This window comes from Armigeres subalbatus, chromosome 1, assembly GCF_024139115.2.
Source record: "Armigeres subalbatus isolate Guangzhou_Male chromosome 1, GZ_Asu_2, whole genome shotgun sequence".
Lineage (NCBI taxonomy): Eukaryota > Metazoa > Arthropoda > Insecta > Diptera > Culicidae > Armigeres > Armigeres subalbatus.
In genome coordinates this window covers 194,086,366-194,111,583 of record NC_085139.1, presented here as the reverse complement: position 1 = coordinate 194,111,583, position 25,218 = coordinate 194,086,366, and the positions used below count along the sequence as shown (strand labels likewise).

At 40.3% G+C, this 25,218-nt stretch overlaps 1 protein-coding gene across 9 annotated transcripts in view; it reads right to left on the bottom strand.

Moving 5' to 3' along the window:
• Nucleotides 1-25,218, bottom strand: part of LOC134205632 (solute carrier family 41 member 1) — a 282,172-nt gene that overhangs the window by 75,519 nt on the left and 181,435 nt on the right. For 8 of the 9 annotated variants that reach the window (XM_062681057.1, XM_062681053.1, XM_062681054.1 and 5 more), the window contains 3 exons: nt 12,928-13,256; nt 6,738-6,788; nt 6,249-6,573 (listed from right to left, as the gene is read on the bottom strand). In XM_062681057.1, the coding sequence (XP_062537041.1) occupies nt 6,249-6,573; nt 6,738-6,788; nt 12,928-13,256 (705 nt within the window). The remainder of the gene's footprint in view (nt 1-6,248; nt 6,574-6,737; nt 6,789-12,927; nt 13,257-25,218) is intronic. The other variant, XM_062681060.1, reaches the window with a different exon arrangement.

Here is a 25,218-nt window from a genome sequence, read left to right as displayed (position 1 = left end):
GGAAACCATGGGACAATTTTGAATTGGTTCCAGTCCTACCTAAGCGATCGTCTGTCATCGGCAATTCAACTTCTGCATCGCTTCCCATTTTATCAGGCATACAGCAAGGCAGCAACATTATCTTTCTCCTATATTCCAACGATGTAACGGCAGTAAGAGAGGGACCTCGGTTATCCTCCGCTGATGACTTCAAAATCTATTTTACCATACGCTCTGGGGCAGATGTCCGTACAGTTTCTACAACGGCAATTGGACGCCTTCACCGATTGGTGCCAGAAGAATAATATGACTGGCAATCCTGAGGAATGTTCAGTTATTACGTTCTACTGACTAAGGAATATAACCGTGTATATTGTCAGATTTTCTGGATATGATACACTGCGCGGCGTTTGTAATGTTCCCAAATGGGAACTTGTACAAAACTTCACGCGGGGAATGACTGTCGAAAGGTACGGTAGCGCTAAACGATACACCGCAATGCTATATTCACCCATAAGAATCGAGTACACGCCGTCCCAACTAGAAGGTCATATCAAAATTATATCATCCTATGTTATTATGTTACACTAAATTTTTATAACAAAATTTGTTAGAAACATGGTGCAGGATGTTGTTAAAATATCTAAATTTCTATCAAAAACTACACTACTGGAGACAAAAAACTATCAAATTTTGTTACAATTTTATCATAAAAATAACATATTTTGTTAGAAATTTATAACAGAATCAGATACAAAATATATTGTTTCTGTGCAGTTGGAATTTTTACAGGTCGTGATAGGTCTCCAGGTTGTGATCAACAATCATAGTTTTTTGTTTTTGTTTGAACAAGAATATTTTTCGAGCACATGAAATTAACAACATTACAAATAAGGCAACCTTTTCAAATTACATCAGCGTTGTGATATCTATGGCTGGGAGACTTTGCTACATCTATTTTAATTGCCTACTGTTGGGCAATTCTGTGTTAAGCATTTTTCAAATCATATTATGATATAATCCTGTTACAACATTTGAAAGATAATGGCTACTGAGAACAAAATTGTATCAAAATAAGTTATAAATATCACAATATGTTAAAATTGAAGTCAATTTTTGTTATGCTCTTCTAGTCGGGGTGCTGGCGGTTCATGAAGGGTTCGCCGCGTGCAATTTTGAGAAAATCAGGCAATAACTATTTCTTTTCTGGAGTTAGATGGAAAAGGGTGAACGAACTCGGATTAATACTCGACCCCAGTTGACTTTCAATTTATTGTGCCTTAGTTCGTTCATACTGGAGTTTTGACCCCACACTATCAAAATGGAACTGAGAGAATCGAGTCAGCTCAACGGTGCTATATTAGATTTCGCACTTCGTCAACTGCTATGGAAAGATCCACTGATGCTACCAAGTTACAAAAACCATTGTCGACTGATTCGTCTGGATACCCTTGCAACGCGGAGAGATGTTTCTAGAGCTCTTCTAGTTTCCGACATCCTCCAAAACAAAGTAGATTTCCCGAGCATTTTTCAACAAGTAGACATCTACGTAAGATTTTGAGCATTCCGGAACAACATGATGCTGCGATAATGGGGTTCCGTAGCGTAGTTGGCTACACGTTCACCTTACAAGCGGATGGTCATGGGTTCGGTTCCCAGCCCCTCCACCAAACCCTCGTCAGTCGCCGGATGCGCAGCCCTTGCGGTAGCGTATTGGGGAACGCATCCGTACAGCTGCCTAATGACGACTGACAATTTGTTCTGCTCGGAGGCATTCCTCCAACGGACCCGGCTTAATGGCAACCGAATAATGCAAACGATCATTGGATGCACGACATGGACAAACGGACACAATGGACTCACGATGAGATGGACTGGCAACGACAACAATAATGAGCAATGGAAATCTAAAAATAGATTCTGTGTGGATTCTGTATGGCAGAATACCACAGTAGATCTCGGCACAGTAGCGGTTAAGTAACACAGAGTGCCTAACAAATAAAGGATGGAATAAAAAAAAAATGATGCTGCGACCACAATCCCATCGTACTAATTATGGAGTGCAGATATTCAACAGTGTGGCTTTAGAGTTCATCTTTCATGTATCAAGCAAGATACGTGCTTCGAACAATATTTTTAACGTATTTTGATAACTTTATGTGTATTTGTAATAGAATGTATTTAATTAAAGCACAAACTATCATAACCTAAAGCTGAATAAATAAAATAATGAGGCTGATACAAATATTTAAAAACACTTCCCCCCCTCGGATTTTTTTTTGCCTAAAAATAATATTTTGAGGGGGCAACAAAATACAATTCGGATAATTTTGAGGATTTTCAAACCATTCTTTAACAAATCCGAGAAGTTTATTTTTTATTTTTTTTTCATATTAATATTAATTTTTATTATCCCCCCCTTGATCTTTCGTAGACCAGTAGGACAAAATGTTAATTAAATATTTCTAACGGATAAACAAAAAATAAATACATCGCAAATTTAGTTTAATGCTCATTTTCCCATTGTAGCTGTAGAACTCCATCAAATTTTGCACCTTCCAACTTTCATCAACAATCAACAATTTAAAGCAATTTTTGGCATGTATTTATGGTTGATTAAACTGCTTATATAATAAAATTTTATGTAAAAATATTGAAACTATTGGAAACAATCAAGTAACTATTGCTTCACAATAAACAATTTTTTTTTATTTTCCGCTAATTTCAACTATGCCAAGTAACTTTTGTTCTAGCATTTTTATCAAAAGTTATTCCTTACTATTGAAATCTTTGAAAACAAGTCGTGGGTTAATATTTCAAAAGGCACTATTCCAAACCATGTACTTTTGACAACGTAGGAACTATTGGCGTAAATAAGAGGGTATAGAGAGGACTTAGCCCTCCTTAGAAAAAAATAGCCCCCCCAGGGTTTGAAAAGTTAGTTACCAGTGATATAACATATCGCATAATGAATCACTGAAAAAGTTTGAAGACAATAGTTTTTCTCCCATATTTACCCTATCATAATGAAATGAGTGAAAGACAAATGAGCTTGTTTCTCATTTCTGGAAAAAAAAATCATATGTGGCAGTAAAATTACACTTGGTGATAATTATAAAAAAGCAACGCCTAATTGATTTGAACGCATCAAAGTAAGCTTTATATGAACAACAATGGAGAGCCACCCAAATATCAATCAAAGCAATCGTGGTACCTACTTCGCGTCTCGTATGAGGTGAGGCATTTCGAATGAATTGAGAATTGTCGGTACCTCCCATTTGAATTACACGGTCTTTTCTCTGAGACGTGTCAAAATCGACAATTCTCGAGTCATACGAGATGATTGAATCTCTGGAGAATACGTTTTAGAATCATCGAAGTATTCCAACCAAAATCCAGAAGATTCACACTGGATTCCTTACGGTATCGCTGAGTGATACCCTTAGGTCTCTGTCCATGGAGGATTTGCTTAGAATCTCTCTTTGATTTGCTTCGGAATTCCTCCGGAATCGTTCGGAAATTTGTTTCGGAATAGTTCGGAGATTTGCTTCGAAATTCCTTGCCGATTTGTTTAGAATACTTCGACGATTTGCGTCGGAATACCTCTGACGATGTGCTTCGAAATCCTTCGATGATTTGTTGCGAAATCCCTCGAAGATTTGCTTCGGAATCCCTCAGTGATTTGCTTCAACATCTCTGGAGGATTCCCTTCAGAATCCCTGGTGTGTTAACTCGAAGTCCCTCGACGATTTGCTTCGGGACCTCTCAACAGATTGCTTTGGATTCCTTCTACGATTTGCTTCTAAATCCCTGGAACATTGACGATGAAATCCCTGGAGCATTCCCGTTGGAATTCCTGGCACATTCCAGTCGGAATTCCTGGAGGATGGAGGATCTCTAGAAGATTCTCATTGAAATCCCTGGAACGTTCCCGTTAGACTCACTGGAACATTCCTGTCAGAATCCCTGGAATATCCCTGGTGGATTGCCTTCAGGATTTCTGGAGGTTCCCTTCGGCATGCTAGGAGGATTCCCGTCGAAATCTCTGGAGATTCCCGTCGGAATCCCTGAAACACTCCCGTAGGAATCACTAAAGGATTCTCATCGGAATCCTAGGAGAAACCCCGTCGGAATCCCAGAAGGAATGTTGCGTTTTTTGTATTTGAGATAGATAGAATATTTATGAAATATGCAAAAATATCCACTGCCTACTGGTGGGAGCCTGAAGGTGATCCGTCATATATTGTCCCTTGAGTGTGCGGGATAAATCCGAGCGCTACTATACTTAGACGCAATAGTCATACGCTATCAAATTGAGTCGTTGTTGCAATCATCGACTGCATTCCATTAAATCCATTGAGAAGCTCTTTTGGGTTCACTGGGAAGTCCAAAAGTATTCCTTTCGAATGTCTAAAAGGACTCCGTTCGAAGTCCAAAATAATTTCGTTCGAAAGTCCAAAAAAGATTCCGTTTTGAAGTCCAAAAGAATTCCATCTGGAAGCCTTAAAGAATTTTGTTTTGGAAGCTCAAAAGAATTCCGTTCAGAAGCATCAAAGGATTTCTTTGAGAGCGGGACATACTTCTGGGATTACAAGCGGAAATGTTTTGGACTTCCTAACGGGACTCTTTCTGGCTTTCGTAAGGAACTCTTCTGGGTTTTCGAACCGATTTCTCTTGCGCTTCCGAACAAAATCTTTTCAGGGCTTCTGTAGGAAATCCCAGAATTCCGTTCGGAATCCCCATAAGGATTCTATTCGGAATCGCTTGTCCAGAAGCAGAAAAAGATTCCATTCAGAAGCCCAGAAGGCCCCAATCGAAAATCCAAAAGTATTCCTTTCGAAAGTCCAAAAAGAATCCGTTCGGAAGCCCAAAAGTATTCTTTTCGGAATTCTAAAATGTTTTTCTTTGGAAGCCCATCAGGAATTCATTCGGAAGCCCAGAGGGATTTCCTTCGAAAGCCAAAAAAATCGTTCAGAACAGAGCTCGAAGGAATTCCGTTCGTAAACCCAGAAGGACTATGTTCGGAAGTGCACAGTGCTGAAATCCGTACGAACGGAAATTTTTTGGGCTTCCAAATGGAATTCTTTAAAGCTTTTGAACGGAACCATTTTAGGCTTTTGATTGGAATTATTTTGTTTTTCTGAATGGAATCTTTTTGGAATTTTGAGAGGCTTCGAAGAAAGATTCAGTTTGGAATCATAAAAGAATTCTGTTTGAAACCCCAAAAATAATTCCGTTCTGATGCCTAAATCCGCTCGGAAGTTCAAAAGTATTCCATATGAAATCCCATAAGGATTTGAAAACCCAAAATGATTTAGTTTGAAAGCCAAACAGAATTCTAGTTTTTCTTTGTAGTTTATAACCCTCTCTTATTTTCTCCCATATTGGATTGAGATACCCTAATGTTCATACCCTAAGCCTATTGGCTCTCAATGCTCTAAAGATGGCCGCCTTCACAAATATCTGCGTAAAACAAACTTCTCATAATTGCGGGGTGCCACTTGAAATCCAGGGCAATAGTACGGCTTAACGTCATTGGTGATAGCTAGAAATGCAAGCAAAGGACAAGTGGACTGTAATGGACTGTACCAACTCGCTGGTTCACTACAAAACATTTTTTCAGTGGATATGTTATGACGATTCAAGATTAGTTTTGATTTGGATGGCTTTGTGATAACACAAATGATGTAACCATATTGAATAAGCTTTCCGAGGAAATTCACGCAAAATTGCTTACAAAGTATAACAAATTCAAATTAAAGAACAAAATAATAACTACAACAATGTAAAGCACATATCACAGGCATCCGATAAGGTTTATAATATGCAATAAAGTGTCCCCATGATTTATATGCCATCATAGTTCCGGTTAGCATTTATTACAGAGGAATTCCGTGTAAATTATGTGGAATCCCCGATATTTATAACCACCGGTACTTGGAAGTCATAAAGTTCCGTCCACTGCCGCCATATCTGGACACCGAATTATAAATCTTTACATCATCACACTTGATTTGAATCCGACTTCCCGCGAGAATTAAACAGAGAAAGGGGTATTGTGTACTTTAGCATTTCGCACTTCAAACATAGACGGTGTCTTACCGCGCTTAACAGTGTCTAGCCACTCATTCACACAGCTCAGTGAATTAAGAGAATAATACCTAATAATTTAAGTATTGTAATTAGCTTCCTTTTCTAGTATCTATGACAAAGAGTCCCTGAATGAATCATTGAACCCAACCATCGAAGGGTAATCACATATCACTTACCTAGTACAAAACACGACGACGTCGCGGTGAACATGCTCGACGCGGTCAACAGCATGGCATGGTCGAACAGAAACCGCCCATTCATGGCCGCCCCGACGCCCATGGCGAACAGGGACACGATGAAGGCCGCCACCGTGGCTTGCACCTGGACTAGCGCGATGTTGCCCACGATCATGTGGATGATCTCCCTGGTGCTGGTCATGTTCCCGAGGTTCGCCTGCGTGGAAAGTCGCGACGCCAGACACATGTCCAGGTTGCCTTTGAGGCCGAGTAGGGCCGGAACCAGGATGAACAGCTCCGTTACATGGTGGAAAACCTTCCAGTGCTGAAAGACGGGTGGAAAATGAATAGGTTATACATTTGAACTGGGATAATTGGCAAGGAATTAGTAGCAAAGCCAAACAGTTATCAGTTGGAACACAAACAGAAATATTGTTAGAATAAATCACTGTGATGATTAGTATTTAACGCGGCTATGCATATTCCTACCGAAGTGATGAAGCTAATCAGAGCTATATCGACATCGAGTGCACAACGACCCTATCAGTCATTGTTGTTACCGTCGCAGGAGTTCAAAGAAAACATACTATCAGAAGAAATGATCGATATCGGGTTTCGATGTGTGACATATAGTGCGTTTCAGTTAAGCCCACCCCCGCAATCACAGTTCTCAGTCTTCGCATTCACTCGTTGTCAACGGCGAAATGATATCAAACGGAAACCCGCGACTGGGCGCATGACGTTGATAGGACACCTTCATCAACCTTACTCAACAAAGTAAAGTGCGCAGCTATCTGTTCGAGGGGATTAATTCAAATCGGTAGGATTATAAGTACCGACCATGAAAAAGTCGTCAACAGTCAATCTGAAGTGCCGACGTGATGTAACTTTAAAATATGATGTATTCCCCCCCGGAATTGTGGGATTTTTGTTTGCAAAGAACTTGAGTGCTCTGCAAGAATTGTTGGTTTTTCGATATTGGTATGAGTTTCTGCGTTTTTGCAGCAAAGTAGATCTACTCCGGTTGATAGAACGGATATCATTATAACTTGACAATCAAATATGAAATGAATAAAACTTGTCTACAGTTCGCTGCATAATGTTTTGTATAAAATAAAAAGAATATCAAAATTATTAGTGTTATGCTTCACGCAGTGACTTTACGTACAGACCCATTCTGTTTCTTCATTTATTATTAAATTAACGAAAAACATATCTTCAACCTGGATTTAAACCTATCATTGTCTCCACTAGCTGCCTAGTCCCATGGAATTGCAAATAGGAGTGATGGTTGATAGTGAATATATGACACAGGTTAACTCCGACAAAATTAATCTAGATATAATACACGTCAGATTGGAATGGATATAATCACTGGCGGAGGGTAATAAGTATGAGTTAAAACATTTTCAGGTAGTTTCAAATATTACGAAATTTTAAATGCACTTAATCGTCTTGAAATTGCTTAGTATTTTTTGGAAAAGCCTCCAGTTTCTCCAGAACAGTATTGGGTAAAACTCAAAACTCATGAACAGTTCACATCAATCATGAATTTAAACGCATTCAACTCAGCACCTAAAAACTCATGGCTGAGTAGAATCATCCATCGTTGGTTTTCTTTTGTTTTCCTTCATAAAAACCAGTGATCTGGCGTTCTTCGCATAGAACCATGGATACTCTTGCGTGTGTAAACAATAAATTGCCCCCGAATTGATTTTAATTGAAGCGAAATGATTTTTTTGACGTTTGGCGTTTTAGCATGAAAAAGTCATTCCTTCAAATACGCAAACGAGTTTGCTCGCGCAGGAGGGCTCTATGATTAAGATATTTGAATGATTTTACCAACACAGCTCCAGGCACTTTTAATTCTTTTCTTGTGGCACTTTTAATTCCTTTCATTGGATATTTATCTAGAAATTTCTTAAAATATTCATCTAGGTGAAATTTATAAAAACCTTAACAAATTCTTCAGAAAATAGGTACCTACAGGATTTTTTGGAAATTCGTCATGAAATTCCTTTATGTATGCCTTCGAAAATTCGATCAAAAAATGCTTCAGGAATTAATATGCAAATTATTTTCTTCCGAATTTCTTCCACAAATTCCTTCCACAATTTTAGTAGGGGGAATGACGGCTTTGGCAGGTTTTGTTCTATTATTGGCAGGGGGTTTTTTTATGACTGACTAGGCTCAAATTTGGCCTAAACATTCTTTGCATATCAAAGAATATTGTGGCCAAATTTCATAAAATTTGGTTGACAAAAGCCCCCCTGCCAATAATAGAACAAAACCTGTCAAAGCCGTCTTTCCCCCTACTAGATTCTAAAAATTCCAGAGCGAATGTCTTAAGGAAGAAATTTCCAAAGAAAACTGAAAGAATTTCCGAATGACTTAAATATCTCCCCCTTCAAGCATTCTTCGAAAAGTTTCTTCAGAAACTCCTCCGGAAATAAATCCATGGGAAATTCCATTCGGAAATGAGGAGCACCCTGCATACAAATTTTCACGCCGATCGGTTTAGTAGTTTCCGAGTCTATAAGGTTCAGTTCAGACACACAGAAATTCATTTTTATTTATATAAGATTCAGATTAATTCCAAAATTTCTTTAGCTATTCCACCGGAAATTCTTTTGGAATTTCTGGAACCTCTACTCCTGCTCCAGGTATTTCATTGGAAATTTATCCAGTAATTTATGGCGAAATTCCTTCAGAAATTTCATAGAATTTTTTTTATAGCTACCGTCCCAGAAGTTCCTCTAGACTATTGGAAATCAATTTGGAACTTCCATTGAAATTTATTTTGGAATTTGCTTTGCAAATCTGTTCAAGAATTAATTCGAAAATTTTCTGTTGGAATTCCTATAAGGAGTTCCGTACAAAACCCGTTGGAAATTCTTTCAAAAATTCCTCTAGAAATTCCTTTGAAATTTCTGAAGTAATTGTATATTATTTTCCTTAAGGAGTTCCGTGGCATTTTTATGAATTCCTTAAGAGTTCGATTCCTATTCAAATCCAGAATTCCATTAGAATTCATTCGAAAAAACTTAAGGATTTTTTTGCAAGTTCTTCACAAATTAATTTGGATTTTCTTCTTTCAGGTTCTCGTCCTGAAATTTCTTTCGAAATTGCTACAAGAATTCTTTCAAGAGTACCTCTGGAAAAATCTCCAAGAATTCTTTCAAAATCGTATATAGGAAATATCAAAGAAATGATTAAAACAATCCCCTCTTCGTAGTTCTACTGTGAAAATTTATCATGGAATTCCTTCTTAAATTCTCCTAGTTAAAAGAATTTCAGAAGAAATATTTACTGCTAAAATGAAACTCCTAAAGAAATTTCCAAATGAACTCCTTATGAAATACCCAAATAAATTTTTAGGTTTCTTCAAGAACTGCTTTAGATTTTTTTTCTGAAGTTTCTACAAGAACTATTACAAGAAAGATAAGCGAAAATAAATGTTTTTCATAATCGCCTTGGCGTATTTGTTCGAATTTCAGGAAAAATATCGAATTTGGTGGGTCACAAACACGGCTAACTCCGCCAGTGGTTATCATGTGCTAACTTCTATTACGATTTCAAAAACTGCGAAATTTAATAATTGACGCAAAGCAGCGAAAAAAAACATTCTCGTCAAAAAATGTATTTCGTTATGTTGCCTCAGTCGATATCTTAATCTATTTAAGGTCAACTTGCTAAAAAACGCTTTTTTAGGCTTACAAGTCTAATGTTGCACGAAGAAGAAGAAGAAGAAGAAGAAGAAGAAGAAGAAGAAGAAGAAGAAGAAGAAGAAGAAACAGAAACAGAAAGATGATATTCAAAAAAATGAACGGGAAAGCATACGAACACATTTTTGAAATTGTTCTCAAAAATTCTGTATATTATGATGTGCAATATCATTAAATAAAATAAAAAATCGGAATGATGTATAGGAGACGTTCGATAACTGCAAGTTATTTAACTGCCATGCTTTTTAACTGCAATTCTATTCGCTTTGACGCAGCCGCGCTGTTGCCATCTAGTGGTGATGGACGTGTGCGTGAAATCACTGTTTTTCAACATGGTGAAGTATAGGAAGTACATTTTAAAATGCTTTTAAAATGTTATTAACAGTGAAATGTTGAAAACTTTTAAATACATAGGGTTAGAATTTTGAAAAATTACATATTAAGCTCCTTATCTACACATGTTTTTTTAATCAAAATAATTCAACTTTCGTGTTACCTATATGAAAGTAAATTAAATTTCAAACCCAAAAAGTTGTACAATTTTTGGCTAAAATATGTCTTAACGCTTTAATAAGCATTTTAAAAGTGACGTCCTTGCCGGGTGAAAAAAAAAGCATTACCCGGCCCCCAATTTGTTTTCTCGCTTTCGTCAGGGCCAATAGTTGCAACAGTTTGGCAGTTATCGGACCGCTAAACTTTAAACTGCTGTCAGCCTCAATGACAGCTGCATTGCGCTGCACATTTAGATGCATTTTTATTGCATCTGACGTCGATTGACAACCGAATGCGACGTCTAGAATGCGTTGCAGTTATCGAACGGCATTCGTTAACTGAAAAGTATAGACATGTTGCAGTTATCGAACGGCTATAATATATTATAAGAAAATTCCGACCCCGTACTGCTAACAATGTATTTACATTAAGATTCATTTAAAACTAGCTGACCCGGCGAACTTTGTCCCCCTGAAAATTGATCAAATTCTGGCAAAAATTTTTGCGTGCACGATTTATTTATATTGAAAACAAAACGCTTCTTAGAATATTTTTTTATAGTTTTATCATAAATATTTTTCCAGTTAAGGGGGACAAGGAGCAATATGGACACCATAAGGTTTCCATCAATGCTAACTGGTTTAAAGTGTATATACGTTGAATTTTTAACATGTCTGAAACTCTGAAACTATGCATATGCACAAAGTGTGATAGATTTAGTTCGGAAAAGGTATTGGAGGGTAACCGCTCCTTTCGGTGGGGTTGGATCCCAGGAAACCAGTACGGTAAAAAAAATTAAAAAATTAGGAGAAGCCACAGATTAAGCTGGACTGAAGAATTGAGGCGAATGTGAGACAAACAAAAATTAATTGCAACACTTTTTGTCCTATTGTCCTCATCTTTTTTTGAGACCTACTGTCAAACAAATCGATTAAACCAATAGACAATATTGAGGGGAAAGTCAATTGGGTCTCGTTATTACAAGCCGTGTTCTAGAAATAGCATCCTAATACAGCTTTTAACATTCTTTATTTGGATACAACCATACAGCTGTTATGGACAGCTTGCTGCTGTCAGAAGTTCGGGCTTTCGTGACAGGTACGCAATTTGATCATCTGCAAACAAAACGTTCACAAAAGTGTTGAGAATATTTTTTAAAAAAGAAATGCCATGGAGATAAAAATTGTGCAGTAAAACAAATAATTGGAATAATTTGAAAAAAAAATTGGAATTTAATTTTTCTTTTATTTATTTATTTCGAGGAATGATTCACCGCGAATTGCCGAAAATTTTGAGTTTCCTGAACTAGCCACGGATTTGCGAAAAAATTTCCGCGATTTTCCACTCCCTTTATGAGTCAGAAAGCTTTTGGTTATATCCAACAAATCAAAGCTTTATTAATCAGTAAACTGGAGGAGCAAACAATTTTCTCGCAATAATGACCATTTGCTATTCTTGCTAGCAATTTTTAATTTTGTGTATTTCTAAAAGCAGAAGGCTTCCCAACATGCACGAAAATTCTCGATAGTTTATCGTAAAATCTACCAAAAATAGATAATTTGGGTCCTTTCTGGACTTAGTGATATAATACGACCATTCTAGAGAGTGCTGGGCTCAAATTTCGTTTCGATTAGCAAAATGTTAAGGTTGGAGTTGTCTTCCGTGTCTGAACATAAGCGTACTCGTGATCAGAGGACGTGCATAGCGAATGAAAGGCTGGAATTAGAAGTTATGGTCAAAATACTATTTCTTATGCGCAAAACACGGCACCAACACCGCTAGGTGGATTAATCAGGTTTTTTTTTCTCAGTTTTGATCATAACACCGATACATAATGAAGACGGTTCAAGACGACTGAATAGAAAAAAATGGTCGACCTTGCTCTCGTCTCGGGTATTTGATATCAGAAATCTTAATAAATAGTTTATCGAAACAACTGAAAATATTTGTTTATGCATACTGCTACGTTACAAAATTAGAAAAATAATTTACATAGGGGGAATGACGGCTTTGGCAGGTTTTGTTCTATTATTGGCAGGGGGGCTTTTTATGACTGACTAGGCTCAAATTTGGCTTAAACATTCCTTGCATATCAAAGAATATTGTGGCCAAATTTCATAAAATTCGGTCGACAAAAACCCCCCTGCCAATAATAGAACAAAAACTGCCAAAGCCGTCTATCCCCCTATTTTATTTGCTTCTGAACTCTCTATAATTTTTGAAATTGGATTTGCACGGGATTGACCTTAATAAAGCAGAAATTCGAAACAATGTTTTTCCTATCTAGAGTAAAATAGAACCTAACAGGATGAAAATATGTAAACAGAACCTGATAAAATGAGGATTGAGGACCCTTTTCAAAATAACCATTTTCCTGGAATACTAAACCCACATTCACATCCCACACTCAATACCAATCACCAGTCATAAAACATCTATCGATTTCCAGAAAACCAACATACCTCCACCCGTCCAAGGATAATGCCGGCCCCGATCGTCCCGATGCCGGCGATGAAGAACGGAATCGAGATCTGCAGCGTCGTTTCCCACCATTTCTCATGCTTGATACCGCCTCCATGTCCACCGCCGGGACCGCCAACGCACTTTCCGCCCGCCGCTGTCGCTACTACATTGTGTGTGTCGTCATCATCGCCACCACCACCGCCGCCAACGCCACCGTCACGATGATCACCACGATCCGGCTCGGAGGATGCCACGGACGTCGTTATGATTGAGCTTAATGAGCCGGTTGTTGAAGCTGGTAGAACGGACAGTTTGTCGTTTCCATCACCTGCAACGAAAGCAAAGAAACAGTCGAAAGAGAAATGTAATGAAGGTGCACTAGGCGGCGATATGGAAGCTGCTGCATGCATGCAGCGTGTGTGGAAGAGATTACACGAGAGATGCGAAAGATCACCACGCTCTCGGGCGTTATCAGCAGCTAAGGGATTTAGAAGGAAAATAAGCATTGTATCTCTTACTATTAGGGCGGGATATCATGATCATGTTTTTGATCAATGCTTCTGATAATAAAGCCATTTTCATTAATTTGTCAACGATTAGATGTAAATCCGATTCTTGCATTTCGATTGAAATTTATATAGGTGATAGTATGACAACGACGCACCCTGTTCCACACGTAAAAATGGATATGGATGTACATGTCAAGTAATAAATCTTCGCCACAAATGCTATATCTTTTTATCTGTAATAAGAGCTTTGAGTGCTAAAGTTATGATTAGAGCTTGCAGAATAAACAGCAATGCGTGGGTTGCTCCACGGAAGCGTGTGATTTATGCACACAAATTTGTCACAGAGATTCTTGGTTCTATATTAAGCATTAGGCACTATACACACTGACATTGAACCTGAAGCGGCGCGACCTTCCGAGCATGGCGCATAATCGATCAGCTGATGACGACGTCAGCGGACACTTTATTTGAGTAATAATCAATCGAGCACTGTACTGCATAGGACGCACGTGTCGCGGATCCTCCTGTGCCGGAAGAACTCCATGCGAATACTGGCAGCCGTTCGGTTGGAACTACAACATTAATGTTTGTTGATAGGCAAAACTAGTAGCGTTGAAGACGCGTGCAACTATACTGGCTAATTAAAGCTATCGGGGGGACATCCAGACCCGGATGCCGGGGAATGACATGCAAGCAATTTTTTTTCGATTCTAATATTTGTTCACCGACTCTCTCGCCATTGGTACAAGTGGCTTCCCTTAAGTGGAGGCAATTAAAACCCGGTAGTTGTCTCACGCTAGACACCAGCTACTCCGTTACGATACCGATTTCCTTAGACTAGATGGGAAGTTTCCCGTCGATAACTATAGCTATGCAAGTTTTCCACCTTCCAGTTGCCTTTCGGCCGGTGGATAGTTTGACCTTCAACTCGGAGGTGACATTTGACTAAGCATACCGAACGAGGCGGAAAAGCCCCGGAATACTTTTGAGCAAACCAGCTTCATAAACTGACATGAACGATGCTGTGGAGCTATTTCCTTCGATTGTTGTTATGCTGTGAGAAGCGAATTTGAGTTGATGACTCTGATGGAGTTATTAGCACGACATGACAAACCAATAATAGTGTGCCTAATCGATTCTACGGTGCGGTATAGGAGAAGTATATTTTTCCAAAACCAAGTCAATAAATCAGCAATTGACTATATTCCAAGGAGCTGTGCTTGCTTTAGAACATACCTATTCATAAATCAACGTTCTTTGAATATGATGTAGGTAGATCTCAAGGATCGAATTAGCAACAATAAAAATATTAGTAAATCCTGAATATCATAAACATATTTTAACTTTGTGAGCAGCGACCGTTGGCCATTGGCGAAAGGCACGTTATGGCGCTGTCTAGAAGTTATACAAAACAGCAGCGAATCCGTAGATAGTTTTATTATGTTTACAAGAAGAAATTTTTAGGTGATTTCCCGGAGAACTTCCAGGGAGATTCCGAGAGGAAATTTCGGAGGAAAATCAGCGCGGCAAAGGATTGATTTTTCGACATAGAAAATAGAAGAATATGCTTCCAGAGTGAACCTTCTTGATTCCAGCCAGCACACCGCAACATTTCATCCAGCCGAAAATCTCTTCGATCGGGCACCGGGACGCAAACTTGCCACTAGCCTTGTGGATGGTCCTTATCCGCTCATCACAGTCGAGCCAATGCAGCCAGCGATCTTCTGCCCCGGCTCTGTGTTTGAGGTAGGTGAAGGGACCTTCCAACAGCGATTTTCAGGCAAGTACGCTTCCAATACGATCAGTTCATCTCCTGAAAAGATTTCCAGCCGACGGGCAGCAACATTTTATCCAGCTGAAAAACCCGACGATCAGACACTGAGACGCAAACTTGCCACTAGCCTTGTGGAAGGTCCTTATAATAGAGGTAATGAACTATAGAGGAAGATTGTCGCTGTCGTCTGTCGCCTCCTGAAATGCTACCTATTTTCAGTCGTCCCGCTGCTTTAAAATCCAGGTCTCCGGATTTTAGTAGTACTGATGGCCATATACGTCCCAAAAACTTCCAGCAACCTGTTTGCAGCGTTGTGTCCACTACCTCTCTGTCAGAGCTGCGGGTATCAAAATGTGAGGGGTCTTCGCACTAAGATCGACTCATTCTTAATAGCAGCTTCTAATGCAAAATACGACGTCATCGTGTTAACTGAGACTTGACTCGATGATTGCATCCTATCTACACAACTTTTCGGTGACTCTTTCACGGTGTACAGAACTGATCGGAATGCGCCTAACAGTAGGAAAACTAGAGGAGGAGGTGTATTAATTGCTGTTTCGTCTGTATCGCGTTTCTGTGTTGATCCTACTCCAGCTAGCGGATGTCTTGAACCAATATGGGTGAAAATTAGCCTAAGTCAGCGGTTCTCAACCTTTCTCTTGAGAGGTACCCCTTGGAGCTTTTGCATTAATTGAAGTACCCCCTAATATTTTCTGTGAATGGAAATAAACGTAACTTATAACAGATGTGAAAAATAGACCTCAAATTTTCATTATTCCCAATACAAATTCAGTTTATACATTAAGCTTCCTACAAGGAAGGTTCCGAACCACTTGAAAGGAGACCTTTTAAGATGAGGCTTTCGAGCTGCTTGGAAAGAGGCTTCCGAGAAGCGTAGAAATAGGCTTACAGCTTCCTACAGGACTTTTATGACTATTGAGGGCTTCGGAAAGTAGGCTTCCGGGCCACTTGAAAGGAGGCTTCTGGGTCTATTAAAACGTGCCTTCTGGGTCTATTAAAACGTGCCTTCTGGGTCTATAGAAACGAGCCTTCCGGGCCTCTTGAAAGGAAGCTTTCGAGCCTCTTGAAAGGAGGCTTCCGGGCCTCTTGAAAGGAGGCATCCGGGCCTCTTGAAAGGAGGTTTCCGGGCCTCTTGAAAGGAGGCTTCCGGGCCTCTTGAAAGGAGGCTTCCGGGCCTCTTGAAAGGAGGCTTCCAGGCCTCTTGAAAGGAGGCTTCCGGGCCTCTTGAAAAAAGGCTTCCGGGCCTCTTGAAAAAAGGCTTCCGGGCCTCTTGAAAGGAGGCTTCCGGGCCTCTTGAAAAAAGGCCTCCGGGCTTCTTGAAAGGAGGCTTCCGGGCCTCTTGAAAAGAGGCTTCCGGGCCTCTTGAAAGGAGGGTCCCGGGCCTCTTGAAAGAAGGGTTCCGGGCCTCTTGAAAGGAGGCTTCCGGGCCGCTTGAAAGGAGGCTTCCGGGCCGCCTGAAAGGAGGCTTCCGGGCCACTTTAAAAAAAGGAGGCTTCCGGACCGCTTTAAAAAAGGAGGCATCCGGGCCTCTTTAAAAAGGAAGCTTCCGGGCCCCGCTAAAAGGAGGCTTCCGGTGCTCTTAAAAAAGGAGGCTTCCGGGCCACTTAAAAAAAAGGAGGCTTCCGGACCGCTTTAAAAAAGGAGGCATCCGGGCCTCTTTAAAAAGGAAGCTTCCGGACCTCTTTAAAAGGAGGCTTCCGGTTCTCTTAAAAAAGTAGGCTTCCGGGCCACTTGAAAGGAGGCTTCTGGGTCTATTGAAACGTGCCTTCTGGGTCTATAGAAACGAGCCTTCCGGGCCTCTTGAAAGGAGGCTTCCGAGCCTCTTGAAAGGAGGCTTCCGGACCTCTTGAAAGGAGGCTTCCGAGCCTCTTGAAAGGAGGCTTCCGGGCCTCTTGAAAGGAAGCTTCCGGGCCTCTTGAAAGGAGGCTTCCGGGCCTCTTGAAAGGAGGCTTCCGGGCCTCTTGAAAGGAGGCTTCCGGGCCTCTTGAAAAAAGGCTTCCGGGCCTCTTGAAAGGAGGCTTCCGGGCCTCTTGAAAGAAGGGTTCCGGGCCTCTTGAAAGGAGGCTTCCGGGCCTCTTGAAATGAGGCTTCCGGACCTCTTGAAAGGAGGGTCCCGGGCCTCTTGAAAGGAGGGTTCCGGGCCTCTTGAAAGGAGGCTTCCGGGCCGCTTGAAAGGAGGCTTCCGGGCCGCTTGAAAGGAGGCTTCCCGGCCTCTTGAAAGGAGGCTTCCGGGTCGCTTTAAAAAAGGAGGCTTCCGGGCCTTTTTAATAAAGGAGACATCCGGGCCTCTTTAAAAAGGAAGCTTCCGGACCTCTTTAAAAGGAGGCTTCCGGTCCTCTTAAAAAAGGAGGCTTTCGGGCCTCTTAAAAAAGGAGACTTCCGAACCTTTCTGTATCGACAATTCCTTTCTTGGACAAACAGGAATCTCCGTAAACTAAAAAGTTGTAAGCAGTCCGCTCTTCGGAAATACCGTGACAATCGCATTCCGTACTTCAAGCGCTGCTTTGTATTGGCTAGCAACAGATCTTCTTCTTCTTCTTCTTCTTCTTCTTCATTGGCATTACATCCCCCACTGGGACATTGCTGCCTCGCAGCTTAGTGTTCAATTAGCACTTCCACAGTTATTAACTGCGAGGTTTCTAAGCCAAGTTACCATTTCTGCATTCGTATATCATGAGGCTAACACGATGATACTTTTATGCCCAAGGAAGTCGAGACAATTTCCAATCCGAAAACTGTCTAGACCGGCACCGGGAATCGAACCCAGCCACCCTCAGCATGGTCTTGCTTTGTAGCCGCGCATCTTACCGCACGGTTAAGGAGGGCTAGCAAGCTATAATCGTTTATCGAACGCAAGCTATAATCGTTTATCGTACGCACGGTATATTGATCGAACGCAGAGGAATCTACGATTACATCCTCAACGATTTTGGTCTTTTGTTCAAAATAAACGCAAGGAAAACAGGTTGCATACAAGCATGTGTTATGGTGATTCATCTGCCGATACTGCGTCCGAAAAGTGCGTCTTATTTGCTCAGCACTTCAAAAAGGCCTTCGCGAACGCAGCACTTCTCCCACCTAGAATAGACGAAGCTCTCCAAGATAGGGTTTCTTACCCCATTCCCGGCCTAACATGCATACGACTGCATTATTTAATTGATATTTATGACAGAAAGCCACTTTTCCTGAATTTCGTGGGCCGTGCAATACAGCAAAGGGGTTCACTTCTGCTTAAAAATAGCTTTTCTTGGTAAACATCGTTTGAAAAAGCATTCATTTGATTTAAATTAACGATGTGCAGCACTCATTTCAGTTATAGCGATTGCATATCCGGCCCACTTCAAACCCAGTTCCCGGCCTAAGCAAAATTTCGCTCAATCTCTCAACATCTCATTACTCAACATCTCATTACTCTCATTCTCTCTCGGGACGGTAGAAAATGCGACGTAAACAAAAATATGCACGTTTAACGCCGACATGATGCCAGATGGTATTATTTATAATAATTTTCATTTGGTTGAAAAGATATATTCACTCATCCAAATTACTTCCAAACGCTTAAAAACTATATTTTTTCACTTTTTGAAATCGAGAGAATTATAAATAACATGATAGCGTCAACTAATTAGAAAGTTTTCCTATGAACGATGAAGGATTTTTTTCGTACTAAAAAAGACTCCTGGCCTTCTGGCAGCACGGTGCAGCTAGAAGTTCTTAGGCCGAGGTGAATTTTTGTTCGGTTTGAGGATAGATTTTTAAATGTAATTTAATATGTTTATACTAGTTCTAGTGAAACGAACAAATAGAAAAGATGAAAGTGCGTGAGTTTAGAATCATTGTGCGGTGATTAACAGCTTCAAGCAATGATTGTATCGAGAACTGTGACGATTTTCAGGTAGGTGTTTATATGAAAATACTGTTTTGTAAAAGTGGAAAGATTCACTCCGGCTCAGTGGTGTAGCAACGGAGAGCGAATGTTCGGAATCTACATTTTTATTTTCTATAATTGGACCAATTAAGAGTGAAATAAATAGTTGGAAAATATTGAGTATTGTGCAAAATAAATGGGAGACTTTTTAAAAATTATCAATCATAAACCTACGGCTTCCAAAAAGTATAAATCCTTAGTTTTCTGTGCAGTGAGCCGGGAATCGGGTCCATAGGCCCAAGTAGTGATTTACCCTACTCCAGCGGACCGCTTCTTGAAATTTCTGAAGGCCACGTACTACAGGCATTGCGAAAGCTTGAGTACTTCATGTCACCTGGACCGGACGGCATTCCATCGTCCCTGCTAAACAAAATCTGGTGCTCTACTTTATACCGTTGATTACCATTATTTAACCATTCGATACAGAAAGCGACCTTTCCCATGGCGTGGAAAATGTCATTCCGATCCATTTAAAAAAGAAACAGATGTGACATCGCGAACTACAGGGGAATAACATCATTAAGTTTACGAAATAATCGTAAACAATACTCTTTTGGAAAAATGCAAAAATTATATCTCTACGGCTCAACATGGGTGCTTTCCGAAGCGGTCAGTGGCTACCAACCTGGTCCATGTGCTGTGCATTCGCTCCATGGATGCTGGCAAACAAGTTGATATGGTCTATACAGACTTTAAGTCCGCTTTTGATGATTGCTTGGAAATGCAAGCAAAAATAGAAAATCTGCAATGCAAGCCGCCTTTATCGGTAAAGTACTGAGAGGCGAGCTCCGCTGAATAGTTTGTTTTGTTTTTTTTTTGTACCCATGAATACGTGATTGTCGTAGCCAAGCAAATCCGTTCACCAACTTATTTTGTTGTTGAAAATAAGCGTTGGACACTTGCAAACAAATGACGTGTTCACGCCTCAAGAAACGAACACTTAATGATCTTCATTTATTTTCTTTGTCCCCTTCTAACAATCTAGAATTCTATTTCAGCCTACTGAGATTCAATTTCAAATTTCTTCTCATTAGCTTCTTAGTATGCTGGCATTTCAAATGCCTACTACGATAGAATTTCAAATTCGTTATTTATCATTTTATTTTATTTAAATACTATTTTATTTATCAATGTAACCAAAAACCGGAAATGCTATTTTCAAGCTCACTTTATTCCCCACAGTGATTATTTTTAAGAATTTGTGATTTGTACCGAAAACTGTCTCTAATTTAATTTAAACTTCATTGAGACATGGGTCAGTTGAAGGTGAATACCCAAATAAATAAATAAATATATTTGAAGAGTGGGGACAGGAGTAGAAACATTACACACACTTTCTTTATAGGAGATTTGAAACTGTTTGCGGAATCTGTGGAGAAGCTACACCAATTTGTGCAGCTTGCAACGGTATTCCGCAACGACATCAGGATGGGATCGATAAATGTGGGGATCCACCAGTGCCAACAGTTTCCATGTTAACGAACAGGACGAGATTCGAAACATGGTTGAACGTGAAATGTAAAAATTCCTAGATTTCATGCAGCTGAGAGAAACACGCTGACCAAGAAAGAACTGCAGGATAATTTCTTAAATCGTGTCAACGGTATTTTGAAGAGCTTCTCCTCGGCCGGCAACAAGGTGAAGGCGATGAATTGCATGGGTCGCACTCTCCAACTCAAGCTAGAATATATCGAGAAAGTTGTGTCGAATACGTGGTGAGACCAAAATGTTCCAAAATTTCCCACAGGATAATGAACTCGTCATAAAACGAGTTCGTACTGTCCCATTTAACTCAATTAAGAAAAATTAAGCATCACGACAAGGCATAGAAGGTAAAGCAGATGTACTTGAAAATCAGGTAGAACGTGCGTATAAATTCAGTAGGACTAAAATAAAAACTCTCCCTTAACAATAAAAAATTTTAATTAACAAATATAAATTTTCCAACAAACAAAATATGTAAGCACTATTAAGAGTAAAAATTGCAATTATAAAAACAGAATTTTCCATAATGAATTAAAATAGTTCCATTGAAAAAAATGCAAAATAAAGCTGAATATTTTTTTCCATAGATGATCCCTTCTTTAAAAGCGTTTATTATGCATGACGAATTTAATAAATGTTTTGCTTGGTTCTATTTTTATGGTTTTTTTTTGTTTTTTATTGCTTTTCATTGTTTTTTTATGAAGTTTTAAACTTTTTGAGGAGTTTAAACTTTTTGAAAAAAATAATTTGTGGAAAATATCTTAATTGTTTATACCTAATATTGGTTTATTTCTGGAAATTTTGTATTTTGCTAATTTCTTCTTCTTCATGGCACAAATATCCGTGAACGTTCCCCTGGAGCCGACGTTCTGAATTTTGGAAATATTGGATTACTTAGGGAAGTTTTATGTTTATTTATTGTTTTACTCTTATTTCTTTATGCATAATTTCCTATTTTTTATAGATTTTTTCTCTCTATGGAAGTTTTATTTTACTGCCACCGGAATCTTCCCGAAATCTCTACCCAGATCCTTAGAAAAGCTGGAACTGTCCTACAACCTTCATAGCATTCAAAAGACAAAAGCATTGCAACAAGCCTCCTGAATCATCACAAATAATATATCCAGTGCAAACGCTATTATAGGATTAATAATTCGAATAAAGACGGCAACACTGCTTAGAGACGATTACCAAGCTCGAACTTTGACATTATGAGTGCCGCTACCCTAACCATAAAAGTATCAGCGTGTTAGCCTCATGATATACAAAAATGTTCGAAACACATAATCATATTGATGCAGTGTGCTTCCATTTCGCTGGATGAGTAATGTCTGGCGGTAATGATTTTTTTTGGCGTATACCCGGAAGATTTGTGCCGAGTCTAATCCAGTGATTACCGACCGGGTAATCAATATGGTCGTTAATCGCGGGATTGTGTTCTGCGCCAATTGCTGCAGTGGTACTCAAAAGTCTACGCATCGTCGTTCGTCATGTGTTACTCATTCTCCAGCGAAATAAGTGAAGAATGTGATTACTGTTGTAGAGTGCACGCATCGTGCAACACTCATGGTGCTCCTCAGCAGTCGTCACTAGGTTGATAACATTCTTGGGCTGACCGCGCGCCGGCGCATGATTTCAATCTAGATTACAAATCGGTTTGCAGTTTTGATCATGAATTAGCACTACAGCTACCGACCAGGTATCAATTTGGCACCTTGTCTCGAAGCAGTAGGCTTTGCGCACTGTGGAGCAGCGCCATTATCAGCAAACAAGTTGGCATTGCCAGACGTTGCGGGGAGTAACGACAATTTCTGTTATCAATGAGGTATAGAGTTCAGCTCTGCCAGGAACGCGTAGATGATAGATGACGAGCGCGTGGGTATTTGCCCTTTGATGTTTGGAGATCCCATATAGGGCACATTGGGCGAAAATGGATAATAAGTGATCAAAACTGTGATAGTTGTCAATGGCAATGGATACATTTGCCAATGAAAATTGCAATAACAACCAAAATTGTGTCTAAGAACCTTGGCTCTATTAATATGTTTTTACCTACGGGGCTACATACAGGTTTTGTATATTAACAACCTCTCTTTAGATCCGTCCCATTGTGAATGAGGGAAATAGAGTGACAGAGCACGTGCTCTTGAGGAAGTGTAAAAAGTGGTGGGAAGGGTGTGTGTTCAGTCGTGCAAAAATAAATACACCGCTGCCTGTGGGAATGTTTTGGAGTTGGGCCAGCCACTAAGTCGTAAATCCGGAGCAGTTGGCTAAGGGTGACACATGATTTAGTAAATAATTTATCATCTTCTTTTTCAAAGGCTCTACATTCCAACTGGAACTAGGCCTATTTTTGAACTTCGTGTACATATCATCACTTGAATATCTGTGTAAAATATGCCCAGGGAGAGACTGTTTTCTAGCTGAAACCAACCTAGACCGGACCGATAAAAATCAAGTAATTCAATTCGAATATAGTTGAGAAATAAAAATCGGAGACGAGTATAGGAATGCTGTCCACATAGATCTTTTTCTTTCTAATACAATCTAGACCATAATTTCACGTGCAGGCTATTTTCAATGGTGAGCTTTTGTCGTCGACACACCATGTTGTAGACCTTTATATTTAATTTATTTTACTCAATAGGAGTTTGTGGTACTGTTCAGGTAGGTACACACTGAATCAATACAATTTATTTACAAAATCTTGTCAAATAAGTCGAGTAAATTTCATTAGTTGTACCAGATAAAACCAGCTGAGCTATCATTCAATTTGAGTGGATCTACTAAATTTTAGGCTGCCTGTATGAGAAGCGCTTTATTTTGGCACTGGCCTGTCACACCGACAGGACTGATTTCATTACACAAATATAGATCAATTAGCACATGTCCGATGTCTGGTTAATTTTTTTTCTCTCATGATACGTTCATTGTGTTCTTGGGGTTTCGCTTGATCAGAAAAAAAAAACTTTTAACGCCCTTTTTAGCATCATTTAATACGATAACACTCCCGAGAGCCATGGTTTGTCATGTGCTTTTCCGCGACACGCCTGCGAATAAAATAGGCAAGAGCACGTATAATAAGATAGAAGTTCTAGAGAAAACAAAGAAAAACAAGGGAAAAGAATGTGTTACTCATATTGATATACAAATTCTATAGCATTGACGCGAATTCAGAATCATTGTATGCTAACAAAACTAGAATTTTGAATAAAGAACAGATCAGTGCGTACGTTATATTTATAATAAAAGCTTTACTCATATTATCCCAGCGTCCTAAAAATAGGACAGATGCGTTAAAGTCCCAGCCCAGTCCCAGTCATTTATCGGGTTTAACACTTAATATTTCGAGATACGGTATTCAGTAAGCGATTCCCTAGACTCATACGGTTGACCCAGTGGGTATTTTGCTTCGGCAATTTCGGCATAACTCGAGAACTAATGAAGCAAATGGAACCCAATTTGGCATTTGGAGGTTTTTGAAGGTAAGAAATATTCCTATGGTGGTTTGAGACACAATTTGATCTTTATTTCCAAAATTTGTAGGTCAACCAAGGACTTCGTGGAATATGTATCAATGGATCAACCAGTGTTACAATGGACGTCTCACGCGGAGCTTCAAGCGCGATGGCCCCCTGCTGGTATACGGAAACACACTGGGTGGTTTATAATATTTTTCAGGGTTTGTACCTGGGTTAGGGTACCTGGCTCGGAGGCCTCCTTTCAAGAGACTCGATGGCCTCCTTTCAAGAGGCTCGCAGGCCTCCTTTCAAGAGGCTCGGAAGCCTCCTTTCAAGAGGCTCGGAAGCCTCCTTTCAAGAGGCTCGGAAGCCTCCTTTCAAGAGGCTCGGAAGCCTCCTTTCAAGAGGCTCGGAAGCCTCCTTTCAAGAGGCCCGGAAGCCTCCTTCAAGAGGCCCGGAAGCCCCCTTTCAAGAGGCCCGGAACCCTCCTTCAAGAGGCTCGGAAGCCTCCTTTCAAGAGGCTCAGCCTCCTTCAAGAGGCCTGGAAGCCTCCTTCAAGAGGCCTGGAAGCCCTTCAAGAGGCTCAGCCTCCTTTCAAGAGGCCCGGAAGCCTCCTTTCAAGAGGCCCAGCCTCCTTCAAGAGGCCCAGCCCTCCTTCAAGAGGCCCGGAAGCCTCCTTTCAAGAGGCCCGGAAGCCTCCTTCAAGAGGCCTGGAAGCCTCCTTCAAGAGGCTCAAGCCTCCTTTCAAGAGGCCTGGAAGCCTCCTTCAAGAGGCTCAGGCCTCCTTTCAAGAGGCCTGGAAGCCTCCTTTCAAGAGGCCTCGGAAGCCTCCTTCAAGAGGCCTGGAAGCCTCCTTCAAGAGGCCCGGAAGCCTCCTTCAAGAGGCCCGGAAGCCTCCTTCAAGAGGCTCAGGAAGCCTCCTTCAAGAGGCCTGGAAGCCTCCTTCAAGAGGCTCCGGAAGCCTCCTTTCAAGAGGCCCGGAAGCCTCCTTCAAGAGGCCCGGAAGCCTCCTTTCAAGAGGCCCGGAAGCCTCCTTCAAGAGGCCTGGAAGCCTCCTTCAAGAGGCTCAGAGCCTCCTTTCAAGAGGCTCAGAGCCTCCTTTCAAGAGGCCC